This window comes from Tauraco erythrolophus, chromosome 3 (genome assembly GCF_009769465.1).
Source record: "Tauraco erythrolophus isolate bTauEry1 chromosome 3, bTauEry1.pri, whole genome shotgun sequence".
Taxonomy (NCBI): Eukaryota; Metazoa; Chordata; class Aves; order Musophagiformes; family Musophagidae; genus Tauraco; species Tauraco erythrolophus.
In genome coordinates, this window is record NC_141467.1 from 91,163,544 (window position 1) to 91,179,823 (window position 16,280).

General features: G+C 38.0%; 1 protein-coding gene across 2 annotated transcripts in view; it reads left to right on the forward strand.

Annotated features, from left to right (window-relative positions):
- Positions 1-16,280, forward strand: part of MTBP (MDM2 binding protein) — a 29,817-nt gene that overhangs the window by 2,769 nt on the left and 10,768 nt on the right. For both annotated transcript variants that reach the window (XM_086609550.1, XM_086609549.1), the window contains exons 6-16: positions 604-748; positions 2,174-2,291; positions 2,866-3,000; positions 3,808-3,902; positions 5,205-5,277; positions 6,760-6,877; positions 8,087-8,260; positions 10,239-10,352; positions 11,981-12,145; positions 12,523-12,616; positions 14,009-14,164. In XM_086609550.1, the coding sequence (XP_086465676.1) occupies positions 604-748; positions 2,174-2,291; positions 2,866-3,000; positions 3,808-3,902; positions 5,205-5,277; positions 6,760-6,877; positions 8,087-8,260; positions 10,239-10,352; positions 11,981-12,145; positions 12,523-12,616; positions 14,009-14,164 (1,387 nt within the window). The remainder of the gene's footprint in view (positions 1-603; positions 749-2,173; positions 2,292-2,865; positions 3,001-3,807; positions 3,903-5,204; positions 5,278-6,759; positions 6,878-8,086; positions 8,261-10,238; positions 10,353-11,980; positions 12,146-12,522; positions 12,617-14,008; positions 14,165-16,280) is intronic.

A 16,280-nucleotide genomic window follows, 5' to 3' on the forward strand; every position in this document is an offset into this window, starting at 1 on the left:
AGTAAGCAATACAAAACTCAACATGCAACATAGAAAGTTTTTATGAAGAAAAAAAAAGGAAGGTGTTGACATCAGGCTTACATCTGATTTGCCAGCTGATTGCTTGTGGGTGGGAGCCAAGGAGCTGTGAAGGAGCATAGATCAGAGCTATTGGATTCAGCTTTTATAAACTGGAAATGTGTATCACCTTGCATGTTAGTGTTACATAATGTTGCAGTAGTAGAGTTGGGATAGCAAAGGAACTGGATGCGGAAAGGAGAAATAGCAGTTTAGAGGTGTTAAAAGGAGGAAAATGACATACTGTAGGTGTACTGGAAACATCTCTAATCTGTCAAATACAGCACTGAGTGAGAGAGGAGAAAGGTATAGAACCGCTGTAACTGAGCGAGTGGCAAAATACTTCATTTTGTGGTAACCTCAGAGGAGCAGTGAGAGATGAGCTAAGATGCATGAAAAGTGTTTTAAATCTTGCTGAAGTTATTTGAAGTTGATCTTTAAGCCCATTTCAGTGCAGTCAGTGATAATCAGTACTTTTCTATCTTTGAATGACTGAATCATTTACTGAATCATGGTACTTTGAGTCATACATAACGTTTTTTATAGGCAGAGCAATGGTCGATGTCATACTGCAGGCTGTTGAACGAGATGGACCCAAGTTAAAAGACTGCTTGCCTGCTGTCGGTGCCCTGAAACACCTGAGAGAATGGCACTCTGCACAGGTCACTATTGCAGCCAGTGACTCTAAAGGGTATGCCGTTTCTTTTAGGTCTGTAAACATATTATTGTTTGAGAGGAGGAATTACTCATGCTGATTTATTGTAAATACGTGCCCTAACAAGAGGAGCAGGCAAAAAAAGAAAGTCCTCTGAAGTTCCTGTTTCATTGAGAGCAAAAGGTAGAATATTTTCCTCTTTCCTTTGCATCACTAGTGGCTTCAGTGTGCGTACTCTGTTCTGAAGATGTAGTATGCTGCATTATAACTTGTGTTGATTGTCACTTTCCAGGTTTTGTAAAATGGATGCATAATTCTGCTGGATTGACTTTAAATGTTATGTTAACTGTAGTATTACGTCTAAGGGAGGAAAAACAGAGCGTCTGATTTGTCCCTTTTGAAAATAGAATATAAATCTCAATTACTTCTGTATGCTTCTGAAGAGTCTTAGCACTGAAACTATTAATTCAGTTTGAAATGAAGTCCAGTAGTTTCCTTACTGTCCTCCTCTAATTGACATAAGTAGGCCGTGATATGTCTCAATATAAACCACAGTGGTTTGTGGTTTTTTTCCCATGCAGTAAATTATTGTGTGGATATTGGATAACTTGGCAAGTTCTCTTCCACTTCCTCTCCCCCCCCAAAAAAAACCCGAAACCATTCCAGTTTACTTCACAGAATATATGATTAAGCTTAATTCTGTGTTAATAAAGCTATTTAAAAAGTTGAATGCTTAGTCCTTGGATAGAATAAGCAGTATACCTACCATATAGTACTTCCTAAGGCATACAGAGGAAGATAAACTTAGTGCAGTGACTTCCATGAGCGCTTGATCTCAGTGCTCATTGCTATCTTGCTATGCAGATATCTTTTGACTGAATAATTTTTTCTGCTGCCTTTTGTGTAAAATGAGGCCATTTGAGCGTACAGTTTCTGATGAAAGTTTTCACTTATTCTTCCTGTTCTGTTAATGGTGCTGATGTCTTTTAGAAGACAGACTGTCAGTAGGATCCACGGATACTGGTTGTTCTCTCTCTCTCTGTTGTTGTTGAATTTGGGTAACACTTTTGCTGCAGTCACGTCTCTACTTACAAGGCTAACTACAAACCACCTAGATGGGCTAGTGATAGCCCCAGTGATGGGGTCTGGCTTTGCTCCAGCTTCTAGCACCCCACCTTACTATGGCATGCCTGCAGCTTGCCATTGCCGGTTTTATTTGATGTCTGACAAAGTTATTTGCTGTCTCATTCATGGAGCATATGAACAACTTCTTCTACAGAGCCTGAACCAGCAATTCTATAATATTTATTTACTTTGTGGAATATAAAATTATATATGTCTGTCTTAACATACACAAGACTATTCAGTGCTAAGAGGTAATAGATAAATTCAGTCAAATTGCACTGCATGTTAATTTGTAATACTAAATTCAGTAAGATTAGTTCTTCCTTGTTTTCACAGCAGCTGGCAAAAGATTGCAGACTATCTATCAGCAGATGTTGTATCTTCAGATAATGTCCAGAATATTATTGATTTAAAAGAACTCTGGAGAGGAAAGATTCAGATATGGGAAAGAAAGGTAAAATAACTTTTTTCAGCTATGATTTTTTTTCTTTAAAGCATCTGTGTACATCATTTAAAGCATGCATTGTACAGTGCATTTTACTCTTTAAGCCAAATTTGGTTTTCACAATATAATTCTAAGAGGTGCAACATATCTGGGTGGGTGAGGGAACAACTTGCTTTTTAGCATGATGAAAGGGTAAATGAGATCAAGGCATCAAGATTTGCGTTTCAGAAATCCAGATGCTCTCCTCTGACATGTTTGCCTTAGAACTTATTGTCCAATATTAGATTGTTCTGTATCTGTCATAAATCATTGTCATCTAACTTCGTAAGTCATTGCAAGCATGTCTAATGTTTCTGCGAAGACTGGTAGCTTTGCGATTGTGAAAGACATTGTTTGCGTTTTCAATATTAAGGTTTTGGATATAGTAGTTGGCTATCTGAGAATAATATTTTTACCTGATTTTACAAAGCTGCTGGAAAAAATATAATACTAATTGTTTAAAATAGTAATAAATGTAACTGGCTGAAGAGAAATAATTTTTTCTCTCTCTTTTGACACATTTATTGTCCTTTTTTTTTTTCAGTTTGGATCAGAAGTTAGCTTTCCAGAATTTTGTATGAAGAGCACTTCAGCAAAGACATTCAGCACTTCACATTTAAGTTCTTGCTTTGCTGTTAAAGGAGAGCGACAATCGAGGAATACTGATGCTTTGCCAGAGGCAAGTATTATCCTTGATCTTTCTTTGAGCCACTAGAATTCATCTGTTTTACTTTCTTGAGAAAATTACTAGTTGGGGAAACCCTTATCAGAATTGAAAATTAAACATAAAAATAATGATGCCTAAGACTGAGGAATACTTCTTTTGTTCATGTGAGTTCTCAAAACAAGTCCTTAAAATTTCATCTGTTTTTTTCTTAGGAATGTGATACCAAAGCTTTTTTTCAAGTGGAAGTTGAGACTTTATTCAGTCTTAATACTCAAAATATGTAATTTATTTATGAATTCTGTATTTATCTAACCTTTTTTACTTAATTTTAAAAATTTGTTGTTTTTCTTTTAAATTGTTGCTGCTGTTGCTATTTCGTGTCTTCCCCTGGAAGTAGATACTTGGTGGGAACTCCGTAATCATATTTGTTGATGGAAATAAAAATGAGTGTTCATGAAAACTGCTATCAGTTAAGAGATTATTAATTTCATTGTTAAAATATGTACATTTTGGATTGCATTCCTCCGTTCCTGGTAGATCTTATTTTTCTTGGAATTTGGGTGAGAGTTACAGCCCATTTGATGCACATGGTTGACATTCTAGAAAGTAAGTCTTATTAAACTGATTTAAATATCTTCCTTGTTTTTTTGTATAATTATGTTTAATATGATATTGTGAAATGTTTTTCTGCTTATATTACTTTATACCTCTTTCAGATGCGCTTGTAAGACAAATGCCTCCAGCAAAACACTTGAGGAAGTTCTGCTGAGACAACGTCATGTATAGTGTTACAGATTTTTTGGTTTGATCTCTTTTCAGGTTTTTCATTACTATGGTCCTGCACTAGAATTTTTGCAGATGGTGGTGCTCTCTGATCTACCTTCCTTTTTTATATCGGATCTGGAATTTGAGCTGTATCCTTTTTTAGGGATCTAAACTACTACTGATAATGGTCTATAGCAGAAAGAAAACAGGATCTACCCATGTGAGCAACATGTGAGGATTAGCAAGGACTCTTTCCATTCTAGCCAGCCAAAATAGCCGTAGTGATTCTTCACAACTGGATTTTTTAATGTAAAAATTTATATTACACTAACAATAACCAGCTATTTTTTATATTATTGCATGTATACTTTGTCTATTGATGTATATCCTATTTGCGGGGAAAGAAGAAAGAACTATTTGCTGCTGTGTAAGTTTAAAAAAACTTAAGCCTTACTCATTAATGTATATAGTGTGCTTCACAATATAGAAACATTTTTCCAAAAATCATGTTGTTGTGTAGGTGCAAGGTATAGCAGAGGAGTTGTCTCATGAGTTGTGTATGCTGCAGAGATCTTGAGGGAGGTGATTCTGCCACTCTGCTCTGCTCTCGTGAGACCCCACCTGGAATACTGTGTTCAGCTCTGGAGTCCCCAACACAGGAAGGACATGGAGCTGCTGGAGCGGGTCCGGAGGAGGGCCACGAAGGGCTCCAGCCATGATCAGAAGGCTGGAGCACCTCTCCTATGACGACAAGCTGAGAGAGTTGGGGCTGTTCAGCCTGGAGAAGAGAAGCCTCTGGGGAGACCTTTTAGCAGCCTTCCAGTACCTAAAGGGGGCCTACAGGAAAGCTGGAGAGGGACTTTTTACAAGGTCATGTAGTGATAAAACAAGGGGCAATGGATTTAAGCTGAAAGAGGGGAGATTTAGATTAGATATAAAGAAGAAATTTTTCACTGTGAGGGTGGTTGTGGCTGCCCCATCCCTGGCAGTGTTCAAGGCCAGGTTGGATGAGGCTTTGGGCAACCTGGTGTAGTGGAGGGTGTCCCTGCCCATGGCAGGGGAGTTGGAACTAGATGATCATTGAGGTCCCTTCCAACCCTAACCATCCTATGATTCTATGATTCATATTGGTTTTAAATTTATGTACTTCAGGTACTAGTCTTGGTGTAGCAATGGTAGCTTAGGCTGTATAAGCCTGCCACGATTTTGTTAATGTAATTGTCTGTTTATGCCTGCCTATATTAAAGATGTCAGTGGTGTATTTCATCATACAACATTTCCAAGTGTACCACTTGGCCTGGAAAGGTGAGTTTCATGGGTTTGGTGGTACTGGAGTATCAGATATTAGACACTTGCAGTCTCTATTTGAAATACGATGGTAACATAATTTGTAGAATAGAGTTGCATGCAGTTCTTTGTGAAGATGAGGTTCCTTAAACTGTTCTGTTCAGGAGCCTGGCAAGAAAGAGTATCAAGGAGACATCTATGCTGCTTTTGGAGCAGATTTCTTCTCTCTCTGGGAAGGTAAAAAACTTCTTTTTATTTAGGTTTAGCAGAAAAATGAAGATATGTATATTGCTCATAAAAGATACAAGAATATTTTAAAATATTTTAAAAATTTTAATATTTTTAAACCTAGTCTCTGTGTAAGCTCCTTCAATATTTAGTTCTAAAGCAAATTTGGCTTTTAAAGATGCATACTATACAGGTTTGACAATTTGTAAGCCCACTGAATTTTTTTCTCTTTGCCTTAGCTAAGTTTCTATCTCCTAAAACATTTTGTAATTTTTAATCCTATTCTGACAGATAATTTCTGTGCTATCATAGTTCAACTGTTTTTTTTTAGCAAAAGACAGGAATGCGGTCTACAAAATGTATCTAGCTAGTCTGAAGTGGTAAGCTTTTTTATTTTGTGTGTGTATATTCTGCTTTTCTGTTCTGATTCTGGATAAAAAGAGTTATCGAAACATTTACAAGCCTACTTTCCACCCACTCCCCTCTACCTCCACGTGGTGGAATGATACTATGATTATTGGTAGCCACCAATTTCAAGTGGTGAAGATGGTGAAGAAATTGGTAGCCACCAATTTCAAGTTTGAAGATGTTTTTCCTGAATGTTTAAGGTGATTTATGCTTGTATAGGAAAGGGCTATTTTTTATTGTTTATAAAGTAAATCTATGCCAATCAAAACAGAACCTGCAATGTAAAAATGCAGGTAAATATCCTAGGTAATTTTCATTTTCACGTGAGAACACTGAATATTTGCCCCAGTGTCTTTTACAACCTAAGAGCTTGCATTTCTACTAGTTCTTTTAAAGAAAAAGCCAAAACAGTTAAAACACATTCTCAGGCTACTTTTTAGAGTCTGCACATATTGAATTGAATATGTTTTCAAGGTAACAGTTTTCTCGTAGGGATTTCTTTTTCAGTGTCTACTACTGGAAATATTACGCATTTGTAGGCATTTCTAAAGGCTGTAAAAGCGTTGTTTTATTGCTGGAGTATATATTATGTGTTTTTTCTATTGTGCTTATTGGCCTGGAATTGACATACAGACATAAACATAGTCCGGTATCTGATTATTTGAAAAGGATAATATGTAGGGAGGAAAAAAAATTGCATGTTTTTCAAAGGAATGCAGAGTCAGTGATGCCAACTATATCTTTGAATTCTCTTTTCATTCTGGATACTGCTCTACAGAAGTTTTTTTAGCTGGATTATTGAAAGACATGTGATAGATAACAAATACCTTTTTATATATGAAATAGAAATTCAGCAGTTAATGATCTTTCAAATGGAGCAAAAAGTAAGCATAATTTTTACAGCTTCTGAGTCAAATGCTGTTCTATCTCAGTTAATTAATGTGAATGGAAGAAGTGTTGAATAAAGATGTTTTTCTTCCATTGAAGTACATTTAGAAATAATGCCAAATCAGTAGTTCAAGAAGGAAATGTAAAATAGATTTCAGTAATATTGCATGTATTGTATTTGCTCTCATTATTTAGGTGGGAGCTTTATTTACGCTGCCATGTAACGTAAGCAGTGTGGTGATTCCATCCCCTGCCCAGCTGAGTACCAAGAAATGGAAGGAATATATGGCTAGGAAACCCAAGGTCATTACTGGTAGGTAAAAGGAAGATGGCTGCAGGTTGTGGTCAATATCTGTCTCTGTGTGTGTGTATACATATGTATGTGGTGAGTATTTTCTGTACATGTGAGATGCCTTTTTTTTTCCCGATGACATTAAGTCAGTGATTGTAATCTTCATTGACACAAAAGGTTTTGGTGAATGTGAGTTCAGCTACACAGACTTCTGCCTGGAATCTTTTTTTCTTTTTTTTCTTCTTTCCCTGGATTTATATGTTGAGGTAGCGGGATTTACCTTCTCTTCACTTGCACTCCAATGTAAACTTTTCAAGAAACACTGAAATACTTTATATTTGTTACTAACAAAAATTCATAATACAAAAAAAGTCAAGGTCTTCTTGAGATACTTATTGAGACAGTTCTGCAAATATCTTATGAAATTAAGTGATTTGATGTTTGAAGTTTAGTACATCAAGAAGTATTCATTCTCTCAATTTTTACATCAACCAAGGTGCTATAAAATATTTTTTTATGTAAAAGATAGCAAACCCATCCTTTCAATGTTACTATCAAGTCCTACGGTAATTTATTTTCAAAACTCCATACTATATGCCTGTGATTAAAAATAGAACGTATTTATCTCTCACCCAGGCTATGCACAAGTGTAAAGCAGTGAATGAAACTCTTATTAATGAATAATGCAGCTTTTTTGAGAAGAGCATGTACGGTATTTCTTTCTTCTGCAGATACGTGTTCTTCGAGTGAACACTTAAAATGCCTGTTTTCACCGAGCACAACAGACCCTTCTCTAATCGTTACATATGTAGCACACTTTCCCCCGCTCTTCCTTGTTTCGTGGTAGAAACGTAACTTTGTCAGTTAGAGGCTTGCCTTTTCCTAAGACCAATTGAAGAACTTCTCTGGATTGGTGGTTAGAGTTGCCAGATGTCCTTTGTAGCTCTTGCTACAGTCACCAGAGTTTGATGTTGCTGATGTGCTGCTAGCTTTAAGCCAGCAGCACAGTCCAACTCATCTTTGCTGCTGTAGCTCTTTGTTTTGCATGCTCTTTAGTTTGTAGCTTTTTTAAGGGTAAATATCAGCTGTACTTATTGTGTCTCCTAAAAAGGTGTTAGTAACATTTCTCACAGAACAGAACAAGTGAAAGAATTTCGATGGTGGATTTTAGCTTGTTTTAAAGCTGTTTTCCTGACAGTGTTTCACAGTTATGTCCTGATGTTTTTTAAGTTCCAGAAATTGAAATGAAAGGAGAATCTTGCCGATATTATTTCTTGCTACAAGGCAATGGCTCTGGAGGATGTAAAGCAACCTTGATTCATTCAGCTAGCCAGATCAATGGTACCGCCACTCTTGCTGCAGTAAATGGAAAGCTAAAGACAAAAGCAGAGGAAACAGAGTCAAGTAAGAGTTATTACTTATTTATTTAAGAGTATCTGAGTGCAGGCAAATGCCACTAAAATTTATGTGTTCCTTTTATTCATTCCAGTCTATGTTTAAAGGGAGAAAAGGAGGAGAAACATTACATGTCGATGAATATCTCTGTTCTTTCAGCAATGTTTTTTCAAATTGATAAAAAAATATAATAAGAGCTTATTTATTCACGCAATTTACTACCGTATTTTAAAAAATCAACTATGTAAAGTTGTAGTCAGTCATTTCTCCTAACTGTGATTAGTTGTAAATGTTTTAATGTACAGGGCCGTTGAGGTGATATTAATGCAAATCAAACTTGCAAAAACTTAAAAAAAGTTTGTATTGTTTGTATAAAGACTGACCAGCCCATGCCTAAAATCTAGGCAATTTTCTGTTGACAAGCCTATTTCACTGATAATTTAAAATAAAAACCACAAGGCCAGCAGGCAAGTTGATTTTCGTGATCATGTCTTCATGATCAAGTTTGAGAAGATCAGGTTTGAGACCATCTAAGGAACCTGAAGGTGCACAAGTCCTGCACATGGGTCGAGGCAATCGCGTGCACAAGTACAGACTGAGTGGAGAATGGCTTGAGAGCAGCACAGAGGAGAAAGACTTGGGAGTGCTGGTGGATGAGAAGCTCAACATGAGCCGGCAATGTGCGCTGGCAGCCCAGAAAGCCAACCGTATCCTGGACTACATCAAAAGAAGCGTGGCCAGCACATCGAGGGAGGTGATTCTGCCCCTCTACTCTGCTCTCGTGAGACCCCACCTGCAGTACTGCATTCAGCTCTGGAGTCCCCAACACAAGAAGGACATGGAGCTGCTGGAGCGGGTCCGGAGGAGGGCCACGAAGGGCTCCAGCCATGATCAGAAGACTGGAGCACCTCTCCTATGACGACAAGCTGAGAGAGTTGGGGCTGTTCAGCCTGGAGAAGAGAAGCCTCTGGGGAGACCTTTTAGCAGCCTTCCAGTACCTAAAGGGGGCCTACAGGAAAGCTGGAGAGGGACTTTTTACAAGGTCATGTAGTGATAAAACAAGGGGCAATGGATTTAAGCTGAAAGAGGGGAGATTTAGATTAGGTATAAGAAAGAAATTTTTCACTGTGAGGGTGGTGAGGCACTGGAACAGGTTGCCCAGAGAAGTTGTAGATGCCCCATCCCTGGAGGTGTTCAAGGCCAGGTTGGATGAGGCTTTGGGCAACCTGGTGTAGTGGAGGGTTTCCCTTCCCATGGCAGGGGGCTTGGAACTAGGTGATCTTTGAAGGTCCCTTCCAACCCAAACCATTCTATGATGCAGTTACTTGGCAGATCTCCATATTAGTGCAGAGTGGTTAGAATGTGAGCTAGCAGATGATCAACTGCTCCAGTAGGTAAGAGTATGTATGTAGACATTTATCTTAGAGTAGTTGTCCTGTTACATCTATGTGTACTGGAAAACTGCTAATTTGTGTGTTTGCTCTCAATAACACTGACAAAGAAAAAGAGCACAGTGACCTGCATCCTCTTGTTTCCTTATTATTGAAATAAATCCATGCGTGGTATGACTGACTGCTTGCCATTTGTCCTAATTAAAATCCCATTAGTAGAGTGTCAGAAGACTGAAAGTCCTTGACCATGTGTTGGGAGAAAACTTTTCTTTCCTGGTATCAAACTTCGGATCTTTTTACCTCTTTGAATGTCAGTCATTTTAATTGTGTTGTCATTATATTAGTTTTGTACAGAAATTCAAAAATACTGATCAGTCATCTATTCTGAGTTATCCCCCTGGTGCCTTAATTCAATTGTATTTAATTTCCTAAATTCTTTTTTTTATAATTAGCTATATTTGAAAGTCTAGTTGTTTCCCTTGAATATGAAATTTGTATGTCTGCTGTGTTTGTGTCTTCTTTTAAAAAGTAATGACCTGGCGTCTCCAAAATCCTATGAGAGAATCCTAATAATAGATTTCTCCTAATCTGTACAGGCTTTCATATTGCTGATTTTATCAAGTCTCTGCCGCGTTTTTGTGGAGAGGAGATTGTACAGAGAGAAAAGAAACTGTCTCATCTTCAAGTGTTTGCCTTGAAGGAATATCTCAGTAAGTAATGGGGAGAGCACTGGAACTTCTCAAACTAGTATTGAAAAGGTCTTTATTCCAGGCTGAATGTGATGGCTCACCTTACAAAACTGAGGCGAGCTCATCGCTTTGTGCAGAAATCATGGAGCCTTAAAAAGAAACTTTTGTGGTATGTCCATGATGGCATGTCAGAGAATGACTTTTAAATACTGAGGAAAAGAGAATGCTGAACTAAAAGTTGGTGGGTGTTTGTTACACTAATATTCTGAAAGTTTGAGCGTAGTTTTGGAATAATTCTGTGGTAATTAACTTTCTCTGTTTTGTTTTTTTAATGCTTTTTTTAAAAAAAAAAAAATCTGACTGCTGGATCTGTCTTCTACAAAAACAATTCTATTTTGAGGTTTTGGGGATTTTTTTTTATTTTCTGCTTTCTGGAACAGCAGAAGAGAAGTATGCATTGGAGATTTGTTATGTTTATCATAGTACATCATTCATAATACTAACCGAAAGGTCATTCTCTGTAGATTTTTGTGACGTTGCTGAGAAGTACATTTAGAATCACAGAATAGTTTAGGCTGGAAGAGACCTTGAAGATCATCGAGACCTACTGTTAACACTGCCAAGTTCTCCACTAAACCACGTCCCTAAGCATCACATCTACATATCTTTTAAATACTTCCCGGGATAGTGACTCCGCTACTTCCCTGGGCAACCTCTTCCAATGCTTAACAAACCTTTTGGTGAAGAAACTTTTCCTCATATCCAAACTAAACGTCCCCTGGTTGAGTCCACTTCCGCTTGTCCTATCCCGTGTTACTTGGGAGAGGAGACCAACACCCACCTCCGTCAGTCTCTTATGTCAAATCAGGACATTTGACTGTCCTGGTTTTTCTGTCCAAGTCCCTTGCTCAGAGAGACTCAATTAAAACAAAAAATGCTGAGAGGTTGGCTAGATTATTGAAAATGGCATACTATGAAGATAATTTAAGTGTATTATCATTAACAAAGTATCAGTTTAAGGAAATTAAGGTTTCTGCTAATAGTCTCATCTTCCCCTCCCCACCTCTATCAACTTGCAGTCATTCTGAGATTCCTGTCTACTTTAACCCTGTTCTTGAGGCTGCCTTAAAGCTTGTGCTTTAGTTGCTTTGAGTGGGTCACCCGTTTCCATTAGGACGCGGTTGGGATTTGCTAGTCATCCTAAATCATATCAGAATTACCTGTCCCTTGATATTCTGCCCAGAGAGGCTGGAACAGGCTGTCAGTTATATTGGAGCCACACTCCTGCAACAGCGGTAGAAATAGGGTAGGAGGCTCTGCAGCCTGGAGCTTTTAATGTTTAAGCTCAGCAAGTCCAGATGTTTGTCTCTGGGAGATTCAAACCTGGATATCCTCAGAAATGCACATGCACAGAAATTAAAGGACTGTAAAAAGGTGGCTTCAGCTTTTCTCACTGTGAAATTTTTTCAGTTGCTTATGGAATAAACCACCCATGCCTTGCCTAATGGTACAATAGTAAGTATCAGGTTAACCTGTGTTATTTTTTTGGGGTGGGGATTTTTTTGTTTGTTTGGTTTTTAGCAGGCTCCAATTATTCTTTGTTCCTTAGCAAGTGCAGTAGTTTTTCTTTCTTTCTCTTTCCTTTATAGAGAGAAAGGAATTGACTGAGCAGCCTCGAGTTATTTCTACTGATGAGTGCAAAAACTTGTTAGAACTTACAAGAGAAAGTTTTTTGGACCTGTGCAACACTAGTCTTCCTAAACCTGTTCTACTGAAGGTTGCCGATAAAACTAGGCCGTGCACTGTGACTTCTGGTAAGTGTTGTTGTCTAGAAAATACACTGCTTATTCTCTTTTGATGTATTTTCACACTTGTTGTCAATTTTTTCTAAAAGGAGGGGAGTCTTTTACTGAAAGGGGGGAAAATAGAAGGAAAAGTAACATAGCTTTCTAGGTTTTTTTGCAAACTGAAATTACCCTTGCATTAACTATTTCCTTTCTTTTCTCAAAAAAAATTATGCAGAAAACATTTCTGATCACAGCACTAGACAGATTTTCCTTATATTTATATACTTTATATATATATTCTTTTATATATATATTAAAAAGGAATGTGTGTGTGTCTATATATTTCTTTAGAGAATAAGATTGTTTACTTCTGTTAAGGGTTATCCACCATGTATTTCTTGCAGAATCTGATTTAATGGAACAAAATCCTTTGGAGTGGCCGGAAAGACATGTTCTTCAGAATTTGGAAAACTTTGAAAAAAACAAACAAAAAATGAGGTAATGGCTAAAGAAATACTGGAGATTTTCTTTGTAGTGGCTGTTGAGCATCACTCTAGAGGAACTATGTATGTTGATAGCCATTTTGTGAACTGTTTTGAAATATATTGATAGTCTTTCAGAGGAAACATTGCTTAAGGCTTAAACTAAGTTTCTTTCCATTTCCAAAGGTGTATTTAAAGTAGTATTGTTTTGATTTTTATTGACAAAATGCAGCTGAAAGTTAGCTAAAAGTAACGTAGTTCTAAAATTAAATTACCAAAATGGCACTACTAGAAAATAGTAGCCATAGTAGAAACACATACAAAAGCTATTTTTCTCCCAACATACGCTGGGGCATAAATAATGATAGTACAGCAGTTTTTGTCAGCATGTGCAATGTGTTTCTCATCTCATACATCCTAAATAGTCAAGACTTAATATCAGTTCTCAAGTAATTTTAAAGTAGAATATCTTATTGATTAAATCTTTGAAATTTATCTTTAGGTTTTTGTTTCCTTCAGTGTTGTTAAAGTGAAATCTGTAGACATTCGTGTCATTTAATTCAGCCTATTGATTTCAGTTCAGCTTTCACTTTATATAAAACTTCGTGATCTTTGCTGAGTCTTAACCTTTTTGCTGGTAGACCTTTAGAGCCATGTGTCCAACTGCCTTTGTCTTGGTCACTTGCATCCTATTTCTGTCTTTCAAATACCATAGTTGGCCATGGCCCAGATTGGAGTTCTGCATCTCAGAAATGCTCACATTAGATTTCTGCTTTCTTATGAGTATTATTGTTATAGGCTTTTGTTTCTCAAACAGATAGTTTGTCCTTCTAATAAGCTTCTGAAAGCTTCCTGAGGGACCTTCTTCTTTCATAGTTTGTTAAGAATTACTTCATTGTATTCTGAACTGTTTATCTTCTTCTTACCCTGAACCACTGTACAGCATGTCACTTTAACAGTAGAAAAGAGAGAAAACTTTGCTGTACTTGATTGAAGACACAAAGAAAAAAAATGGAGTGGCGAGTTGCATGCAGTAGTGGCTTTATGGTTCCTTTGCTGCATATTGTGTGTCTCTTTTTTTTGTTGTTTTTAAATGGGAATTCATTTTTGATCTTACAGGTCTATAAGTGGAAAAAAGGAATGAATAATGTTCTTTCCGTGTTGTATTTCATAACTAAGCTATAAATTACATTCTTCAGTAGGATGGTAAAGAATTTGCATCAAATATACTTTATCATTAACATTCATGTAAATGTTCAAGGAACAACTTTGTTCATTTTACTTTGAAAATACGATTAATTGCTCCAGACTAGCAGTGATTTTTATTTTTTTTTAATACAATGAGATTACTACATTGAGAAAAATATTCTTAGGTTGGTCTTTTTTTTTTTTCTTTTTCTGTTTTCAGAGTTGCTATGTTTGCACATTCATCTGAGCAGTTGCTGGGGCATAAAGATAGCCAGCGGGAGTCATTGACACTGCTCGATGCTAAAGAATTGCTGAAATATTTCACACCAGAAGGGCTACCAGTTGGTGATCTTCAGCCACTACAAATTCCCAAACGGTATGAATCCAGCATACTAAAATCACTGAACGCTGTAGTCAGAACTGATGTAGGGGAATCTGAGAGTCTCAGAATGGCCTGACTGGATTTGAATTTGTAACTTTCAACACGCTTACATCACATGCCTGCTACTGAAATCGGTGTTATGGTCCTCCAGTCAGTCTTGCTGTTTAGTTCTTTCAGAGTCTAAAGCAGCCAGAGATGATGATGATGGCCCTATGCATTTAAATAACAAAATAATCACTTGATGTGCAAAAATGTGCCAGTAGACCTTTGCCATGGCTACGCCACAAGCTGCCACTACCATACCTGTTGATTTCTGAAAGAGTATTTCTAGTTACTGTGGCAGAACTGTAGTTTTATTGGTGTGATTTCTTTCATCAGTGAAGGGGAGGCTAGGTGGGAAGACAAAATGTAAACAGGGCAATAGCTGAGCCTATTTAACTCTGCTTGTCTCATGTTGAGCTGGCCCAGCATTCCTGTCTGTATTCTTATGTGGTAAAATGCTCCTTAAGGGAAGCTTGTCTACTCTGTCTGCTTTGCAAGTATTCATCCTTAGTGTGTCTGCTGGTAAGTATTAGTGTATTAACCACTGCTTTTTCAGCAGAAAGATTGATACAAGGATTTAATGGAATAATTTTCAGGATCTGAACATCTGTTGGAGTTAAGGCCAACCTAGATAAGGGTCAGATAGTGTTTGTAGTAGCAGAGCCTATACTATTCGTGCAGTGTCATGGGCTGCTAGGTAAGCAAATCTTTGCAGCCACTAGAGTTGTGTTTGTTGACCTTTTTAGTGTTGAATAATAGAACATATAATGGAATTATTGGATACGGCCCTCGGTCCGATTTTAAACTCCATTATATGTAATAAATTAAGAGGGCTTGTGAGAGGGAAAGATTCTGCAGGATTTTGGAGACTTCTGTGAAATACTGGAGTTTTAAAACTTGCTTAAAGATGTTCTGGGTGGAGAATTCAAGCAAGTTAGAAAACATGCAGTGAAGATTGAGAGTCCTACAAAGTTGTTTGTTAATGAATACAGATGATTTGGGCCTGTGAGAACCTCATGAAGTTCAACAAGGCCAAGTGCAAGGTCCTGCACGTGGGTCGGGGCAATCCCAAGCACAAGTACAGGCTGGGTGGAGAATGGATTGAGAGCAGCCCTGAGGAAAAGGACTTGGGAGTGCTGGTGGATGAGAAGCTCAACATGAGCCGGCAATGTGCGCTGGCAGCCCAGAAAGCCAACCGTATCCTGGGCTGCATCAAAAGAAGTGTGGCCAGCAGGTCAAGGGAGGGGATTCTGCCCCTCTACTCAGCTGTTGTGAGACCCCACCTGGAATACTGCGTTCAGCTCTGGAGTCCCCAACATAAGAAGGACGTGGAGCTACTGGAGCGGGTTCAGGGGAGGGCCATGAAGATGATCCGAGGGCTGGAGCACCTCTGCTATGAAGACAGGCTGAGAGAGTTGGGGCTGTTCAGCCTGGAGAAGAGAAGGCTCCGGGGTGATCTTATAGCAGCCTTCCAGTACCTCAAGGGGGCCTACAGGAAAGCTGGAGGGGGACTTTTTACAAGGACTTGTAGTGATAGGACAAGGGGCAATGGATTTAAACTGAAAGAGGGCAGATTTAGGTTAGATATAAGAAAGAAATTTTTTACATTGAGGGTGGTGAGGCACTGGAACAGGTTGCCCAGAGAAGTTGTGGATGCCCCATCCCTGGAAGTGTTCAAGGCCAGGTTAGATGAGGCTTTAGGCAACCTGGTGTAGTGGAGGATTTCTCTGCCCATGGCAGGGGGGTTGGAACTAGATGATCTTTAAGGTCCCTTCCAACCCAAACCATTCTATGATTCTATGATTTAGGATTTTTACTATAACGTTAAATATTTTCATTCCAATTTATTGTGTGGGAAAGAAGTGAATAATTTGTTCGCTACAAAAATGGTTTTTTAATCCCTGATTTTTCAAAAAACTCCAGAGAAGCTTTATGGCAGTAGAATACTTGGATTCTCTTGAATGATTTGCTCTGAGCTATCCCTGAGTGAGGGCTGAATTTGAGGGGGGTTTGCCTCAGTTTGCTTGGATTTCTGCGAGTTACTGTGAGAAAGTATGATGATGAAACC